A 17,449-nucleotide genomic window follows, 5' to 3' on the forward strand; every position below is an offset into this window, starting at 1 on the left:
CATTCTTACACTTTAGATTTTGAAATATTCCAGTGTAAAAACACCTTTTTATATAAATATTTAATGTCAATGAGTAAGTTTAGCTGTTTTAATTTATTTTTTTATTATTTAAAGTACTATTAAACTATGTGAATTTTTTATTTTTATGTATCGCAGTATCTGCGCAATTAATTTTTCGTATTTCCAAAATTACTTCGCATGCGATGTCTCAAATTCTCAACCGCTTCTTCTCGGTCACGTTGGATTACCGTAAACATTTTACAACTCTCTTATCATTGGTTGATTCATATGAACTGGCGACGTCGTTCAAAGTAGTTCATTTTTACTAAAATATTTTTTCTTACATTTTCAAGAAGCTTTGCTGTACAATTAAATGCTCCAATTTTTACCACGCGTAAGAAAACATTTTTTATGTCCAATTTCCCGTAGGACTGAACTTCCTCATTGTGTCTGAAATCGAACCCGAGACCTCTTGCATGGTAGGCAAACACGCTAAACATTAGACCACAAGACGGACAAATTATCAGTTTATGATTACAATATGCTGAAATTTAATAAAATAAAATGTATGTAGGTACAGTCCATTCAAATCTTTAATGACCTTTTCTTATGTTTGCATAATACTAATTTTGCATAAAAAATAGCACGCTTAAACATTTGCAAACATTTGAATGCACTGTACTGATTTACCCATATAATGTTTTTTTTTTAATTTAAGATTTTATATTCGGAACCAGTAAAACATTGTATAACTACTGTTTACAAGACCACCAGAAATATAAATCTAAACAAACAGTGAATGGGTGTTATAGATAAAGGCATATGTATGTATTTATATTCTCTTATCATAATATTATTTTTGTACTAATGTAAACTCTAAGCAGAATTAAAGATAGATTTTAATTACTCGAATGAGAAATTGCAGAAGCTAGATAAATATTCTAATTTCATTTTACTAATTAAAATAAAAGTCAATGTGGCGAATAAAAACTCTGAATTGGAATAAAATAGTATAAAAAATATTACATTTTCTTGTTTAAGAATTTGTATGAACCACTTTTTTACCCGTTATTATTGCTATATTATTATTGGGTTAATGAGGCGCGTTAAAGTGCTTTCAGGTGATTTCTTTACAAATTTGTCAAGAGTTAGATGAATACCACTCTTTGAATTTCAACTTTTCTTAATTAAGAGTTCTATAACTTGCTGTGTCTTTCCCACACGCCCTACGTACTTGAAATATATGTTCTCCATCGGGATCATATTCTCACAGGATTATTCTTAAAGGTGGAGGTCAGTGCTATACAAGCTCCTGACGTCACTGCGACCTGTGAAGATCTATTGTGACGGGTCCGCGTGAATAGTTCTCGCCCTCCAGGCCCAGGTTTTGAAGAGCCTAGCTGCTGTGTGGAAGGCGAGAGTTTACATTTTGCTAAATCTCCTCCTCCAAGCCCAGATCCGTAAAGTATCGGGCTATTAGGTAGGGAGCGAGCTCTTTAACATCCTCAGATTGAACCAGGGGTCCCCGAAAATGAGACTTCTTTTATGATGCATAATGTGTATAGGTGTTTTATCCTCATCTGCACTGCACAGTCTACATTTAGAAGTTTGGGAAAGGTTCATTCTGGCAAGGCGTTTGTTCAATCTGCAGTGCCCTGGGCGGGCTCTAGTGATAACACTCACTTGATGAGGCTGAGCTTTATTAGGTCTAAAGCAAACTTCCGCAAGTAGCCTTTTATCAGTTCCTTCGCATGGTATTGAACAGGTACTTTTTGCCAGAACATAACGCTCTGCTTTGGGCACATTTGGGAAACCCACAGTAAGACTGAGGGTCTATTGGGGTTGTCTCAGCTCCCAGCCTTGCCAATTCACCAGCTGCTCCGTTATTGTCGATGTATGAGTGTCCAGGTACCCAAATAAATGTTACACTCACCGACACAATTAAGCACCTGTAGGCATTCCAAGGTTAAGGTTCTTTCAGAATAGTAAAAAATCTGTCATCAATCCATAACGACAAAGATCTTTCCATTTCATCCAGCACTACACTGTGTCTTTTGGAAATAATCTTTGAAGATATTATTATATTTCCACAATTTTGAATGTATTCCTTAATTTTATTAGTATTTTCCAAAATTGAATATATCGTAGACCTGTTTATGTTGTACGAACGTCCGATCGAAGCAAATGATTCATCGCTATAAGAACATATTGATTATTTTCATCTTTGGCTCAGTCGTATATTAAACAGTTTACCGGTGCTTAATTATTTTTTTTCATATTTCGTAATCTTCAAGTAAACGTTAACACATAAGAAAAAAATTACATCACATATTTAGTTATATTAGATAAGAAATATTTTGTCAATCAAAAATGCTAACCTGTACACCGCCAGGCCGACAATACAGGGTATTCTTTAAACCCTATCACATCCGAAACCACGGTGATCAGTATGAGCAAGAAGACATATTGGCACATTAAAATAAATTTTTAGAACGACTAAAATCTTAAAAAATAAAAGATAAATAAAAAACAAATGGTTGCTTAATCCTGTAGGGGAGAAACGAGGAGGGGGGAGCCTGATACTACAACCGCACGGCCGCGCCCCCCTCGCTTCTCCCCAGCAGAAGTAAGCAACGATTTGTTTTTTTTTTTAATATGCTAATATGTCTTCTTGCCTATACTGATCATTGTGGTTTCGGATGTGACAGGGTTTAAAGAACAGCCTGTATATAAACTTACCCGTGCATTAATTAAAAAATATATAAAACATATAAATAAAATAACCCAAAACTCAATGTGCAGAATTGTAAATGTCAATAAACAGGTTATGTAAGCCCAGTAAATATTTGATCAAATTTCGAGGGAGCTAAAAAAGGAAAAAGGATTGCGAACAGGTGTTTGAGGGAAACACGATATTAGATAATTTGACCCAGAATGAAAGTGAGAATATGCAACGGAGTGCAATCTCTGAAATGAGAAAAGCTGGGTCACATTTATGCACATTGGCACTTTCCAACATCTCCCGGTAACACATGGGGCTCCGATTCTGCGTCATTTTATGCACTTAGCAATTTACTTAATCCTCCCTCCCCGGTGATGTGTAGCTAGTACACATTGCGTCTAATAACTATCGATAACGTCGATATCTACCGACAAACAAAGATACTTCCTTTCAAGGTAATGCCACTGCATGACATAACCAATACTATTTTAAATATCATCAACTTTTCTGCTCACTCAAATTTAAAATACATGTTTGGTCATAATATTCATAATTACAATACGGAATCTTCATGTGTCGAAGTTTCGCTCAACAAAGTTTGGCAGTAGGTCCTTGGAAAATATTGGCCATTCCGAATATAATAAACTGCCTGATGAGCTAAGACACGAAAAACTGAATAAAAAATCCAGAAGTGTCGCAATTAAAAAATATTTCTTAAATCTTTTTGATATTGATAATTATTAATGCAGTTTATATAAGATGGTGGTTTATGTTTCTTATGCAATAATGTTTTCTTTTTATTTCGGAGGTATTAATTTGTATGATATTATGTATAGTCAAAAAAATGATTTTTCTTATGTACGGTCCCAAATGAGTTTCTAATAACTCCTGGAAGTATAATATGTAATTTTTGTATTGTATGTTTTATTAATAAAAAAATATCTTTATAAATATACATGTAGTGGCGTTACACGCCCACTACATGTCCAGTCACGTAGTCCGGTACTAGTTACTTAGTGGCTCTCGGGAAGTTGGCGTGGGTGCACGTTTTGCCCGAGTCGTTAGCGATACCCAATGGTTTTTTCATGTTTTCAGCAGTTAGATTTGAAATTTTATCATCTTTGAATTAAATTATGGTTAATTAAAGCCATTCCCTGTAAATATTCAATTTTTCCCTTTTTAGATCTCTTATTTTTTTCATGTGTAGTGACTACACAGCACCGTAAATCGCGGGTGTTTTTAGGACAATAAGGAAAAGGTTACCATCATTTAGAATTAAATTAGTACAGTGAAGTATCTCTAAAATATACGAAAAAAATTACTAAAAATGAACTACTTTAAATGACGTCACAAGTTTTTTAAAATTAGTGGTTCCCAAACTTATCATGCCCACGAACTTATTCTGCAGGTTAAACAGGTTGTGGTTCCGTGGCTAGTGTCGCCGATTCGCGGACCTACTAACTTACAGACTAAAGTGTCTTTAATAGGTGCAGAGGTTTTCACGGCCACTGTCATCAATATGTTTCTTTTTTGGCTGATACCGCGTGTGTTGGATTTGTTCACACAGTTTATTCTGAAGATGGCTCCTGCAATGGTAGCCAAAACGTCGGAACAACAATTATCAACAAATAATTTAAATAGATCAAGTCAAAGAAGGAATCGTGTATTAGAAATACCACATTGTAAAACGAGGCTAGCACAAAGACATGCATATTTTATAGGCCCAAAAATTTTAATTAATTTTTTTACTGATAATATTTCATTGGTCCCAAACTTTCAAAATTGTCTTTCTTTTAAAAAACACGCACTATCCTGGATTCAAGCTTTTGAAGTTTCTTTGTTTTGTTATTTCCGCCGTTTGATTGCAAAGAAATATTAAATTTTCGCTTAATTAGTTTTGAAAAAAAATGATATTGATATGCAAAACTGAAGAAAGACTCGAGTCTTTTTGAACTGTTTCGGGAAAGGGGTGGATGCTTTCATTGTATCCTGGATTCAAACTAAAGATATGAACTCTTTTTTCTATGATATATTTTGTTGCCCTTTAATAATAAGGAATATTTTTATGTTTTTTTACATTTTTTATTTCCTATTTTAATTACTATAAATAAAAAAAACCTTATAATCTTTTACAGAATATTTTCTTTTCTATTTCTTTTATTACACAAAAATATTATAACTGTCTATTTATTATAGGAGCAAAAATTTATAAACATTTCTTGTATACCCACGAACAGGCCATGCCTTTGTGGGATTTTTTGTTTACTATTTTTACTGTTAATATGTATTTCATTGCTATATAATTTTCCTTTATTTTTTTTAATACTCTGTTTTACCTCTTATGTATATTGTTAAAAAAAAAAAAAAAAAAAACTCTCGATGACGCCGATGATTTTGAGTTTTTGTCAAATCTTTTTGATATCAGGCACATGATATCTTGTTTTGACACATCGGTGTACTAACACATCTGATACCATTTAATCTTTCTATTTTTGTTTCAAATCAGAGTCACTGATTAAATCAATAAGATATGCATAATCACTTGCGCTTAAGCTTACTTTATCTGCCACGGAAAATGGATTCAGAACCCAGAAATTGTCCGTACTACTTTTGGGACAATATTGGGAAAGAGTTGCTTTCATATAGAATTACTCATTTTTTTGTGGACACCTATTGAACCTAGGTATACAGAAAGCAGCCAGCCATAGAAAAGTGAAACTGAGATAATAGCGCCTTTGTGAAGAGTGAATAATCGAATTTACACAACAGTTGCAATGTTTTTTCTTTGACAAATGATAAATAATGCATGCATTTAATACAAAAAAGAATTTAATTACGTATTATTTATTTATTTATTATATATATACGGCCTAAGTCAATTACAACAGTTACATGAAGAAACATAAATGCAAGAATCTGAACAAAAAGAACAAAAAACTATTTAGCAAAGACAAACAAGGGCAAAACAATAATAGTATACAATATATTTTTAAAAAACCAACTCATCCCACACTGTTTAGTCGCGAAGAGATCTACGAAAAGCCGGAAGATCTATCCCAAAAAATTTGTGTGATGAATTGACTAATCTACACATTCTGGACATTGGGGCATAAAAACCAAAGTTGCTCTTATATAATAGCAGATTTTGACTTCTGGTGACACGGTTGGGAACATGAAAATAAATTGATTGCAACAGAGATGGGACATCACTTAAAGCATTAAGTATTTTGAAAATGCATATAAGGTCCATCTCAGTTCTACGTCTCTCCAAGATTATGACAAGATTTAGTGATTTTTAAAGTCTGGCTGACCACACAACCTAAAATGTACATTTTGCAGAACAGCCAGTCCTAGTAAAACTCCGATTTTTGTTATGTCACTATGTATCAATCATATTATTTTTAATTAATATTAGGGTACTTAATTGTAAAGAATCACTTAATTAATTTGTTCCAATAACATATAATTTATGTTTTAAAGGAATGTTGGTAATTTTTTAAGTCTAGCAGACAACACAACCTAAAATATGCATTTTATAGGAAACAGCCAGATCTTATATTGAATGATACTTATTTCAAACATTTAATGTATGAGATGACATTTTGTATTAGAACGTATTTTTATGTTACAGATAATTTTTAATCAAAATATTAATTATATTTTTATTTATATCCCTACAGAGATGAGGTAGAATTTTTTCAAATTCAAGATTCAGGATTATGGATATTCGAGCGTTTACAGGGCTTATGACCTGTCATTGGCTGGGTTAAGTGGCCACTTTATGTAGGTACTACAACATACCCCATTACGCTTATTTAGCGAATATCCACACCAGGTAACATTTTTGGTTTTTGTATATATGCTACGAATCAAGAACCCATCCACAAGCGAGTTGGAAGCGCCATCTATGCATTGATATTGAAGTTAAGTATTTAATTAGCAGATTACTTTATTTTATGTAGTTAAGACTCATCAGCCGAGTTAAATTAAGTACTAGTAAACGCCTGCAGATGACTCTGCAATTTATTTTAAAATGTTAATTTATTACTCAAAAAAGGGCTCTTGACCTTATAGAGATAGGTATATGTATTTTTTTTGTAATATATTTTATATATTTGTATGAATAAACAAATGAATGAATTTATAAAATTAAAATACATATGTATTTATTAACTTTAATTTATTTAAGAAAACTGGATTTCTGGAGGCATTAATTTTCCCATCAGCATCTATAGCGTAAGATTTTCCTAGTGCTGTGTGTGTTTTCTACAAATTTAGAAACGCCATTTTTGCAATCAACACTATTCTCAGAGGGTGATTATTACAGATTTTTATATGGAAGCGGCCTGGCTGTTTTTAGCAGAACATAGAATCGACTTTATGGCACCCGATAACACCAATATCTAAAGTTGTTTAAATTGTGGAGTTACTGCTTTCTGCACAAACATTCGATTCCGTGTTCTGCGGGACATTGTTTGGGAAACCCCGCTCAAGACTAACAAAAAAATAAATTATTCAGATTCATAAAGTGGTTCAAATTCATACAATTGCAAGCATTTCAAATCTTCAAAATGAGTTTACAATAGAGGACGGCCACTATAAAACAACTGTTCAAACAAAAAAACATAAAAATATAACTTAAACGATACTGCAAATGTTGGTTACTACATTTGCATATTATGTAAATAAGTATATAAAATATTCAAAGCTAAGGAATTTGTTAAAGAATGGACTTGGAAACATTGAGCAAAAACAATCCACAAAAATTTCATGTGTGCTGTGGCAAATCTGAGAAAATGATAAACTAAAAAATTAATTAACAACTACTATGATCACATATGTACTGGAAGTAAAACTATTGGCGCTGTTGAAGAGTAAATTTACATTGGGCACAAAATTTAATTAAGAAAATTTAATAAAACTGCGGAACTGCCTAGACGAATCGGGCTGCGTTTGGAAAGCTGAAAAGCTTTTTCAGAAATAAGGAAATCCCAAATAATCTGAGGGCCAAAGTCTACAACTCTCGTGTTCTGCCGGTGGCAACATACGGTCTTGAAACCATGTCGCTCACTGCTAGTGTTCACAAAATAAAGTGCACTCAGCGGTCTATGGAAAGACATTCGGCGTTTCCTTAAGAGACCGATAAAGGAATGAGGAGGTAAGACACTGTACAAAAATGACCAATATCGCAGAAAGAGTGGGAATACAGAAATGGCAGTGGGCGGGTCATGTGGCGAGACAAGAAGTCGATAGGTGGACCTCCAGAATACTAAACTGGAGACCCTACGAAAGCAAAAGGAAAGTAGGGAGACCACAGAGGAGATGGACTGACAACTTTGTCGAACTCGTGGGCCATGGATGGAAAAAGAGTACCCGGACAGAAAAATTTGGAAAATATTATATCCAGCAGTGGACAGAAACGGGCTGATAAGAAGAAGAAGAAAGATGATCACTCCACTTTAAACATATTTATTGTTTACTAAGAAACCTGAAAGGGTTTCTAGTATTTATTTACAGATGATACAGTCCATTTAGTTACAAAACAAAAACATTATATTTTTTTACATGCAAGTATAATTAAAAGCAAAGTCAATAAAAAAAAGGGACTCCTAGTTCTAAAGGGTTCAAAAATATATTAATTTAAATATCAAATTATACAATCAAAATTAATACCAAATTATCTAATATACATCAATATCATCATACACACACCGATGGTGGATAGGACACTGCATTACTACACTAAATACAGCGGATTTTGACCAGCAGTTACGTGAAGGTAAGGCGACCAGTCCTGCACTTCAGGTGTCAGGCCAGGAAAAATGAAATATTGCAGATTAAACAACCCTTTAAATCGATATTTCACGTCCACCTTGCTAGGAATCAAACCCAGGACCTCAAGGGGTAGGCGAACACCTCAACCAACTTGCAACGAGGCAGACTTATCTCCACTCGATTTCAGTTCAGTATTTTCACCCGCGAGTAGCCATCGAGTCAAAAACACTAGTCCAGGGTTCTGGTTTCATTTCACACACAGAACTGTATTCTTAAACCGCCCGGACACCAAGAATATCGATATATTATACCAAAAAGACATATTTAATACATATAATATAACATTTTTTTTTATCTAAGAATAATTCTTTTCTAAATTTAAAAAAAGATAAGTGTTCTGTGGATAAAATATTTTAACTTCATTATTGCTCCCTGGCGTTTATTTTTTAAAATAGTTAAAATTTATCATTATTATAAGATAATGTTTGTTATTATTTTGTTGTAATTTTTCTAGTTATTAAGTTCCATCTTCCTTCATATATTTTACTGTAAGTTTATTTTTTCTGTTACCAGGTTTTGGTGGGTTTTTTCTGTTAGTGCCTATTTGAATTTATGTCGAAATTTTGTTAGTTTAGTTCTAGTTTATTGTTACAATTATAATTTTATGTTATTCTTTTCCATATATTTTTTTGTCTATTGTTTGTATCTATATTGTTATTCCTTTCTGTTTGTGTTGTTCTTATGTTTATTGTAAATTAATGTAACTTGTTTTTGGCTGATTTTATCATGTTTTGATAGAAGGCCCTAATAACCGTCCTAATGATGCTGGGGTTCTGTGGTAGGTGTCATAGGGGTTTTGGGAGTTAAGGCGTATTAAAAGTAAAACTGTGAAAAAATTTCATTCTTCACATTAAATACGTGCAGTAAAGATACTAAATTCAAAAGTTTTTGTTTTCAAGTCGAACATTACAACATGCAAACAATAAGGTGTCATGGTTCTTAAAAATATTAATTTTGTCCATTTACTTTTTGATGGGGTCGCCAAAAAAGGTAGACCAGTTAGGGTTCCGAAAAACAGCCAAATAAAATTGGGAACTGCCGCTCTACATCAATGAGAAAATACCGGGGCTTGACCTTTCCGGAGAACAGCCTTAACAGGGTCAGGTGCAGCACCGGGAAATGTGCGGAAAAGATACACAAATGGGGGAAGATACCCTCACCGTTTTGTGGATGTGGTGCCGAAAGGCAACCCATCCAGCAAATCGACGAAGATTGCCCAGCAAGACGGTACCCTGGTGATTAAGTGGACTTCCTGAATCGATAGAATATCTGCATTCTTATTCTGTCACAATTTTGTTTCGTAAGATCGTTCGTCATATATCTATCTCACTGTAATGCAATAAAATTTGTATTTCACCCTCGTTCCCTATCATACGATACAAATTAATTTACGAAACAAATTATTTACAGAATAAGGCCACTGACTGGCCTGAATCCGGATTTCTAAATTTTATTTTTTTTCGTTTTTTTTTTTTACTTTCATTTTTTTGTTTCCTGTCATTAGATAAATAATAGACTTGGTTATGGTGTCTCAATAAATGTAAACAAAATTATATTGTTAACAAATGATACAGAAAACTTTATTGGAAAATTTGTAAATACTCGAAGTTTTGATCGAGTGGGAGCTAAAACTTGTTTACAAAAATAACTTCATAACAATAGAAATCTGGACACCAGAAAACAGATGATTTTATAGATAAAGGGGATGATAATTAATATAGTGGATGTTTACAATGACCTCCATTATATTGTATTCACGTTAACCGTATTGGTTATACCTAATTTGCTACGTCCGCTCGCACGTCAGCAGATAGGGAAAATTATAAATGGGAGTAACGCAACTGCTCGTCTCAATAACATAACCTAACACGACAGGTCTGTCAATGTCGCTTACCTGGGTAGGGTTATATATGTTCTGACCGGGCCCCGTTACTGGTGCGGGGCTCCCGCGGGGCCTTTTCATCCAAGACATCCTTTAAACTGCAACAAAATTACGTAACTTTCAATACAAATCCGACACATATGCTAAAAAATGTCCTGTCATTTGCGCTGAAAACATAGGCCTGCCTCCGGGAAACTTTCTCCAACTTTCACTCCAAAAATAACACAAAGGAAACAGAGGGGTGGCAGACCGCGGAAATGCAATTGCACTCACCGAAACACTTAAAACATTGCGAAATAACGGAAAATAAAGTATTTTCTTATAATCTTGACACAGATATCATCGATCGGAGATGCCCTGTTGGAACTTTCAACTTAAGTTACTAATTGTGGCACAGGAGCGCTACCTGTCATGTATTAGTAGAACTCTTTTTTATCATCAAATTTTATTTTTAAAAGCTTTTGACAGAAAACCATAGATCGCAATAATACTAACTTTGCTTGAATTCATAGATGTCGCTGATAGAAAATAAATTATAATAAATTCGTTAAAGAATAAATCGCTTGTTGCTTTTCTTCCCGTCCTCCCATTGACGAGCGGACCAATGGAAATGAAAACTACTAGCAGCGTGGGCTTGCGCACTGGGGACACAATTTTCCCGCCCGGTCCAAGAAGACCTTTCAGTATCTGCCTATATTTAAAAGCGTCAACATCCGAAGAATCTGTATGCCAATGGTCATTTATTAAGATCCGCGCCGCCGAGTTTTCTCACGAGTTCGCGCGCCGCGATACGTCTAGAAATAAACTATTTTTTACCAAAAAATCCTTACGTAATTTGGGTTTAATAAGTGGCGAAAAAATCGCAAACAAAAGTTTTCTTCAGTTCCGCGAGAAAACTTTCCGAGTAAGTTTATTTTTGTGTTTTTTCCTGCCACCTGGAAAATTATTTATAGTTGTGATTTTGGTGTTTCTCCAAAAAACAAAATGCTGGATTGATGTTGTTAGTTGTGCAATGAAAGTGTTTTTGAAAAATTCGTCATGGAGTTGGTGACAAATTATTCGGTAGCAAGTGTGTGTGAATACTTTTCACTCAGTGTATTCGTAGTGTGAAAGGTGATTTTAAATCCAAGGTAGTGTTATTTAAATTAAACGTGTTAGTGATACCGATAATACAATAAAACTAATGAATTACAAAAAAGCAGTCAAACGAGGTCTCAAGAATTCAATAAGAATTTGACATTTGGGTGAGTACCTACCAATATCTTGTTGTATTTCAAACATATTTTATTTTATTCAAATAAACGACACGTGGTACCCTTTACATATTAGGTGAAAAATACATCAAAAGTAATTAAAATATTCGTACGCGTACGTAGAATTAAGTCATGATTAAAATATAACATTAAAAAAGTAAATTTACTCTAAGAAATATTTTGAAAATGTAAAAAGGTATTCACTATTTAGTATAACAATAAAGTATAATTTATTTATGTACGGCATTTCTGCCATTTACGTATATGTGGTTTAAAGAGTGCTTAAATATAAAAATATAAAAAATCGAGTATGATACATCAATATACTCGTACTATAGATAGTATATATTACTTAAAATACATACATATTTTAAAGTAATTATACAATTACAAAATACAATAATCAATCCAATTATAACTATTCTAACCCAGTCTCTTAAAGTTGATTTGGTCTTTTTGATAAAAACATGTTGGTCACTTTATTTTTTAAGTTAAAATAAATATATCAAAATAATATGCATATTCATTCCCAGTATTCTGTAATATAAAAAAAAGGTGAGTTATATTGAGCTACCGTTCGAAAATTTTGTCAATAAAATATTGTAGATGTTCTGCTTAACCTAGGTGGTACATAGAATGAAATCAACTTCAGTTGATCAGGGGTATCAAATATTGGTTTTATTATTTTATATAAAGTCGTAAGATCGGTCGATGTTCTTCGTTCTTGTAATTTAATTAATTTTAGAGAGTCTAGATCTTTGTTATAATTTAATTGATTAGTAGAAAAACCCATCTTAAAATTAATACATCCATGAAACTTATTCTGAATTCTATCAATAGAATCTGAGAGAGTGATTTGATAAGGTGACCATATTAGAGAATTATAATCTAGTTGGCTTCTAACTAGAGATGCGTTAAGATATTTTAATGTATTTATATTATTAAAATCTTTTCCGGTTCTAAGAACAAATCTTAATAATTTTACAGCTTTGTTAGATATTTTAATAATGTACTCTTTAAATAATAATTTCGAATTGAACAAAACACCCAGATCGCTCACGGTAGAAACATCAGTAATTTTAATTTGATTTAACATATAATTAAATAGAATAGGATTTTTTATTTTATAGAATCTCATAGCTTGAGATTTGCTTATATTGAGTTGCAATTTATTGTAATAATGTAACTAATTTAAACATAAAAAGAAGATATTAAAAAAAATTAAATCGAGAAAAAAATACATTTTTCTCCCTTTTTTCTGATAATAACATAATTTTTATTTGTTAAATTAGCTTTATTATTTTGTTTACTCACCAAATGGCGCTATAGCTGTCATTACAGAGGTTGTACTTATGCTTGTCCTTAAATAATTAACAGAAAGGTTATCTTCAATTTTTCTATAAAGTAAAGTCAATTTTTCAAATCTACGAATATTTGTACAAAAATTTAAAATGTCTTTGCCGGTAACATGTAATTGAACATGGTTTATTAAGAAAATCATAAAAATATTTAAAAATTATAAAAATACTTTTTCACGTTTTCGTACATTTGATTTTGACTGTTGGCATAGTTATCTTCAATTGTCTTTTGAGTGAAATCCATATTTATTTATATTGAATATTTATAAAAAAATAGGTCAATTATGGGTTGCCTACGATGATACTGAAATTGTTCATACAATATACACATTTTCGTACTGAAAATTCAATTCAACACAATTAATATACAATTGAAGATAACTCCGTTGATTTTTTGTTTTAATCGGGACCCTGAATTGTCTATACAATGGAATTTTCTGTACGAAACTGTGTATAACGTGAATATAAGAAAAATATAACGTATCTTCGTCGGTAATATGCAATTGAACGTGTTGTAAATAAAAAAAATCATGAAAATATACACATCGTATTGTTGTTTTCATCAAAATTATCAACTATAGAGTTTTATAAAGAAATCTTTACAAATACATTAATATGAACATATGATTAGTTTTGACCTTACGATAAAAAATGGCCATAAATAATTAAGGAAGCATCTTATATGATGTCAACAAAATTTTCAATCATAAATTAGTATATATTAAAAGGGTAACTTATCTGAAACCAAAATACATACATACATTTTTAAAGATAATTTTAACTGGGTATAAATATTATTAATTATTATCATTGAGAAAACAAAGCGCTAATTTAAATGGTTAAGTTAATATTTATTTAATAACATTATTGTTATCAACTGTCAGTTGTCGGGTTTTATAAACATTATTTTAGCAAGAATAAACAATATTTTGCGTTGGTTAAGAAGTAACTTTTTATAAATTTCACAGCCGGAATGCATATGGCTGGCCAAATTACTAATCGGCTCTGTATTACTAAAGAGCTTATCGACGATTAGCCATAATATTATGGTTAATCGTATTATTGTTGTTGCATTTTAGTTGAATACACATGTCACATTGATTGGTATATTTTTTCATTCATTTCGGCTGACGGAACGATCAGCCATGATGCTTTTTATGTAAACGAAGCTGATGTGGCATTTACTAAATACTTCTAGAAGAAAATACATGATTTAGAGCCAATGAGTATCAATTTAATATTAAAAAGAAAATTCCCGAAGACGCAACGGTGAGTTATGAACGAGATGAATTGGTGAAATTTTTGTTATGTTCGATATTTTATGTTGCAAACCAATAACACGCCACATATTATAATGTTTCTTGCTTCTACTTGTTACGCAAACAATTATTTTATTAACATATTACAACATATTACACAGGGAGTCGAATCCAGTCCTTGTCTACGAAAATTTGGACAAACTCAAAATATTGTTGATAAATCCACCTGGTCCATGAAGAAGTATAGAAATTTAAAAAATAACATTTTCAGGCGTTGCCTAGTATGTAGGTGAAATAATTCAATTAGATGAATCTCACCCGCATAAATAAAGGTTTCAGCTCTTTAACTTCACAAAAATCAACAGATGAAAGAATTTAAGGAATATACAGTAATCACAGTGTGTAAAGTGGCCACTTAAACCAGGCATTGACAGGTCATAAGCCCTGTAGATGCCTTTACAGGTCATTACCTTCTCTTAAATGTTCTTCATCTCTGTTGTAATATGTTAATATGAACAGCTCCTCAGCGAGTCGAATCCAGTCCTTATCTACAAAAATTTGGACATACTCAAAACATTGTTGAATTCTTTTATTCATGCTTAATTTGTAGCATAATCCATAAACTCATTCATTGTAATGCTTATGGTATGTAATGTTACAATTTTTAAAACATTTTATTACGACTATTGACCGTGAAACTCCTTTTTCCATTTTAATTGAAAAGTTTTTTGATTTTTTTATTGTTTTATGTCGAGGATCTTTAATAAATATGATTTGATTCAATGGAAAACAATAATAGTGATAGGATAGACAAAAAAGTATAGTAATAATAATTGTGTCAAACGAGAATAACTTATTCATAATGTAATTTTTCTATAGAAATCTTTGGTCAAAGAAAAGTCTACTCAATACCATTTAAAGATATATATATTAATATCCGATCACACGTTTTATATAACATAAGCAAGGTACAAATAGTTTGCACCCAAAAAAAGACGGTAATTGTAATACCTTTAGCACAATATTTTGGTATGTTATGTGAAGTTAGATGTGTTTCCTGCTAATCAAACCTAATTTATTTATTTTACATAATAATAAAACAGAGTATTAAAAAAAAAAAACATAATTACATGTCAACGAAATACATATTAATAGAAAAATAGTAAACAAAAAAATCCCACAAAGGCATGGCCTGTTCGTGGGTATACAAGAAAATGTTAATAATTTTTGCTCCTATAATAAACAATGGACAGTTATAATATTTTTGTATTACATAAGAAAGAAAAAATAAAATATACTGTAAAAGATAATATGGTATTATTTATTTTTAAAGTAATTAAAAAATATTTGAAAAGACACAAAAATATTCCTTATTATTAAAGGGCAACAAAATAAATCATAGAAAAAAAGAGTTCATATCTTTAGTTTGAATCAAGGATAATGCATGTTATTAATTATTAATAACGAAATTAACGTGATATAATATTTATTAAGTACTTAATTTTAATTTTTTTATACTGGTAACTCACATAATACCTGTAAATATTTCGTTCATACCTAAATCCTTCCTATTTTAAATTGTTGTTCTTCTACAGTCCTGTGAACAAGTCACATTGTGAAATGTGTCTCTCTAATTAATCCTTATCATATCCTGCGTCTGCATACTCCGGACAAAGTGAAACTAGTGTTATATAAACAACCAAAAATTGACATCTCATCATCATCAACACGATATCGGTATCCGTGCAATAGCAAAACTGAAGTGCTTCATAAAATAAACAATCGGAAGAACTTAAAAGTGAGTAAACAATTTCCACGCAGTCCACAAAATTCTAATTCCCGCTGTTATCAGTGTTTAATGCCTGAAAGGTATTGAGCTGGCCATAAGTAATTATTATAATGATCACCACGCTCTCTTTGAAATATCTAAAATAGCGGCTAAACGTGACTAGCCATGTTGTCAAATGCCAAGTGCTGACAATATGACTAATCGTCGATTGGTCCTTTTACAATACAGCGTCGCGCCGCATAGTGTATCGTTTCATACATGCCAGATACTTGAATTTTTAAAAGGTCTTGAAACCTATTCTCGCTCTGCATTTTATCTTGCTACTATGAAAAATTGTGTTAAATATGTTTATTTATTTTTTTGAAAATTATATGATAGTTCATTGAAATGAGTATATTAAAATCTCAAGACGTTCAAATTTACGTTAAACCATGTGTTTAAAGAGTAACATATTGGTTTTTTTTTATTTAAAGTTTATTCATTTCACTTTTATACACTCCCACAAAATAATCTTGCTTCGATAAACTCTTCTAAGTTAAATAAAGCTCTTGTCTGGAAATCGTGTACGTTAGTTTACGAAAAATAAAAATAAAAATATGGCCCAATGAGTTGCTACTAAAAACCTTTGGTGAATTAAGTTCGTTAATTGTTTTCTATACAATTAATTTTTATTAGTATGTATTTTGAAATTTTTGAATAAAACTCAAGAAGTTTTTTTTAATTGCTAACTTTACGTATTTTTTAAAGGAATACGTAGCATAACTTAAATTCATCGCAGGAAAAAAATTAAGTACATAGCTTTCATATTATTTTTTTTCAGAACAAACACTTGAAACTCAAAATACATCCTTGATCGTACCGTGACAACGAGAAAATTAAAACAAATTGTAATCACAAAAAAATGTACTTTTAGATGCACCCAATAGTCAACGCTTGTACAAGTCATCCAAATTAAGCATGATTTTGTATTGTTAATTATCTGGGAATGTTTCCATGACGTCATCGTTCAAGAATTCAGAAGACAATTGTCTAGCTTGTATGAACCGAAACACTGTGCGCCGTTTTGTGATTTGGCTAGCTAATATGTAGTTCGACTAATATGCCGTTAGTATGTTTTCTATTAATTTTAATGAAAATTTTTGTTTAAAGTATACTATGAAGTCAATTATTTACATCGCGCATTATTTTTTTACGAATTATCCTAAGTGTCGAATAGTCTCCGAGTCCGTAATTTCGAGACTCGGACACCGAGTCTCATCTTAGTCTCAAGACTCAAATTCGCGTAATCTCGTCGACATATTCTCCACCGTCTGAAAGCATTGACCCGAGATTAAACTAATTTATGCGCAGT

At 31.7% G+C, this 17,449-nt stretch overlaps 2 protein-coding genes across 6 annotated transcripts in view; one reads left to right on the forward strand and one right to left on the reverse strand.

Annotated features, from left to right (window-relative positions):
- Window positions 1–10,823, reverse strand: part of Sec16 (endoplasmic reticulum export factor secretory 16) — a 72,465-nt gene extending 61,642 nt beyond the window's left edge. For all 5 annotated transcript variants that reach the window (XM_088234879.1, XM_088234869.1, XM_088234854.1 and 2 more), the window contains exons 1-2: window positions 10,713–10,823; window positions 10,452–10,537 (exon numbers count right to left, since the gene is read on the reverse strand). In XM_088234879.1, coding sequence (XP_088091005.1) covers window positions 10,452–10,529 — 78 coding nt within the window. In that variant the 5' untranslated portion in view covers window positions 10,530–10,537; window positions 10,713–10,823. The remainder of the gene's footprint in view (window positions 1–10,451; window positions 10,538–10,712) is intronic.
- A 241-nt stretch (window positions 10,824–11,064) lies between these two features.
- Window positions 11,065–17,449, forward strand: part of LOC148284787 (FMRFamide receptor-like) — a 589,885-nt gene continuing 583,500 nt past the window's right edge. Inside the window, exon 1 of the mRNA XM_088234890.1 lies at window positions 11,065–11,683. The gene's annotated coding sequence lies outside the window, so the exon portion shown is untranslated. The remainder of the gene's footprint in view (window positions 11,684–17,449) is intronic.

Source organism: Micrasema longulum, unplaced genomic scaffold (genome assembly GCF_059751315.1).
Source record: "Micrasema longulum isolate JH-2025_06_02 unplaced genomic scaffold, ASM5975131v1 h1tg000089l, whole genome shotgun sequence".
Lineage (NCBI taxonomy): Eukaryota > Metazoa > Arthropoda > Insecta > Trichoptera > Brachycentridae > Micrasema > Micrasema longulum.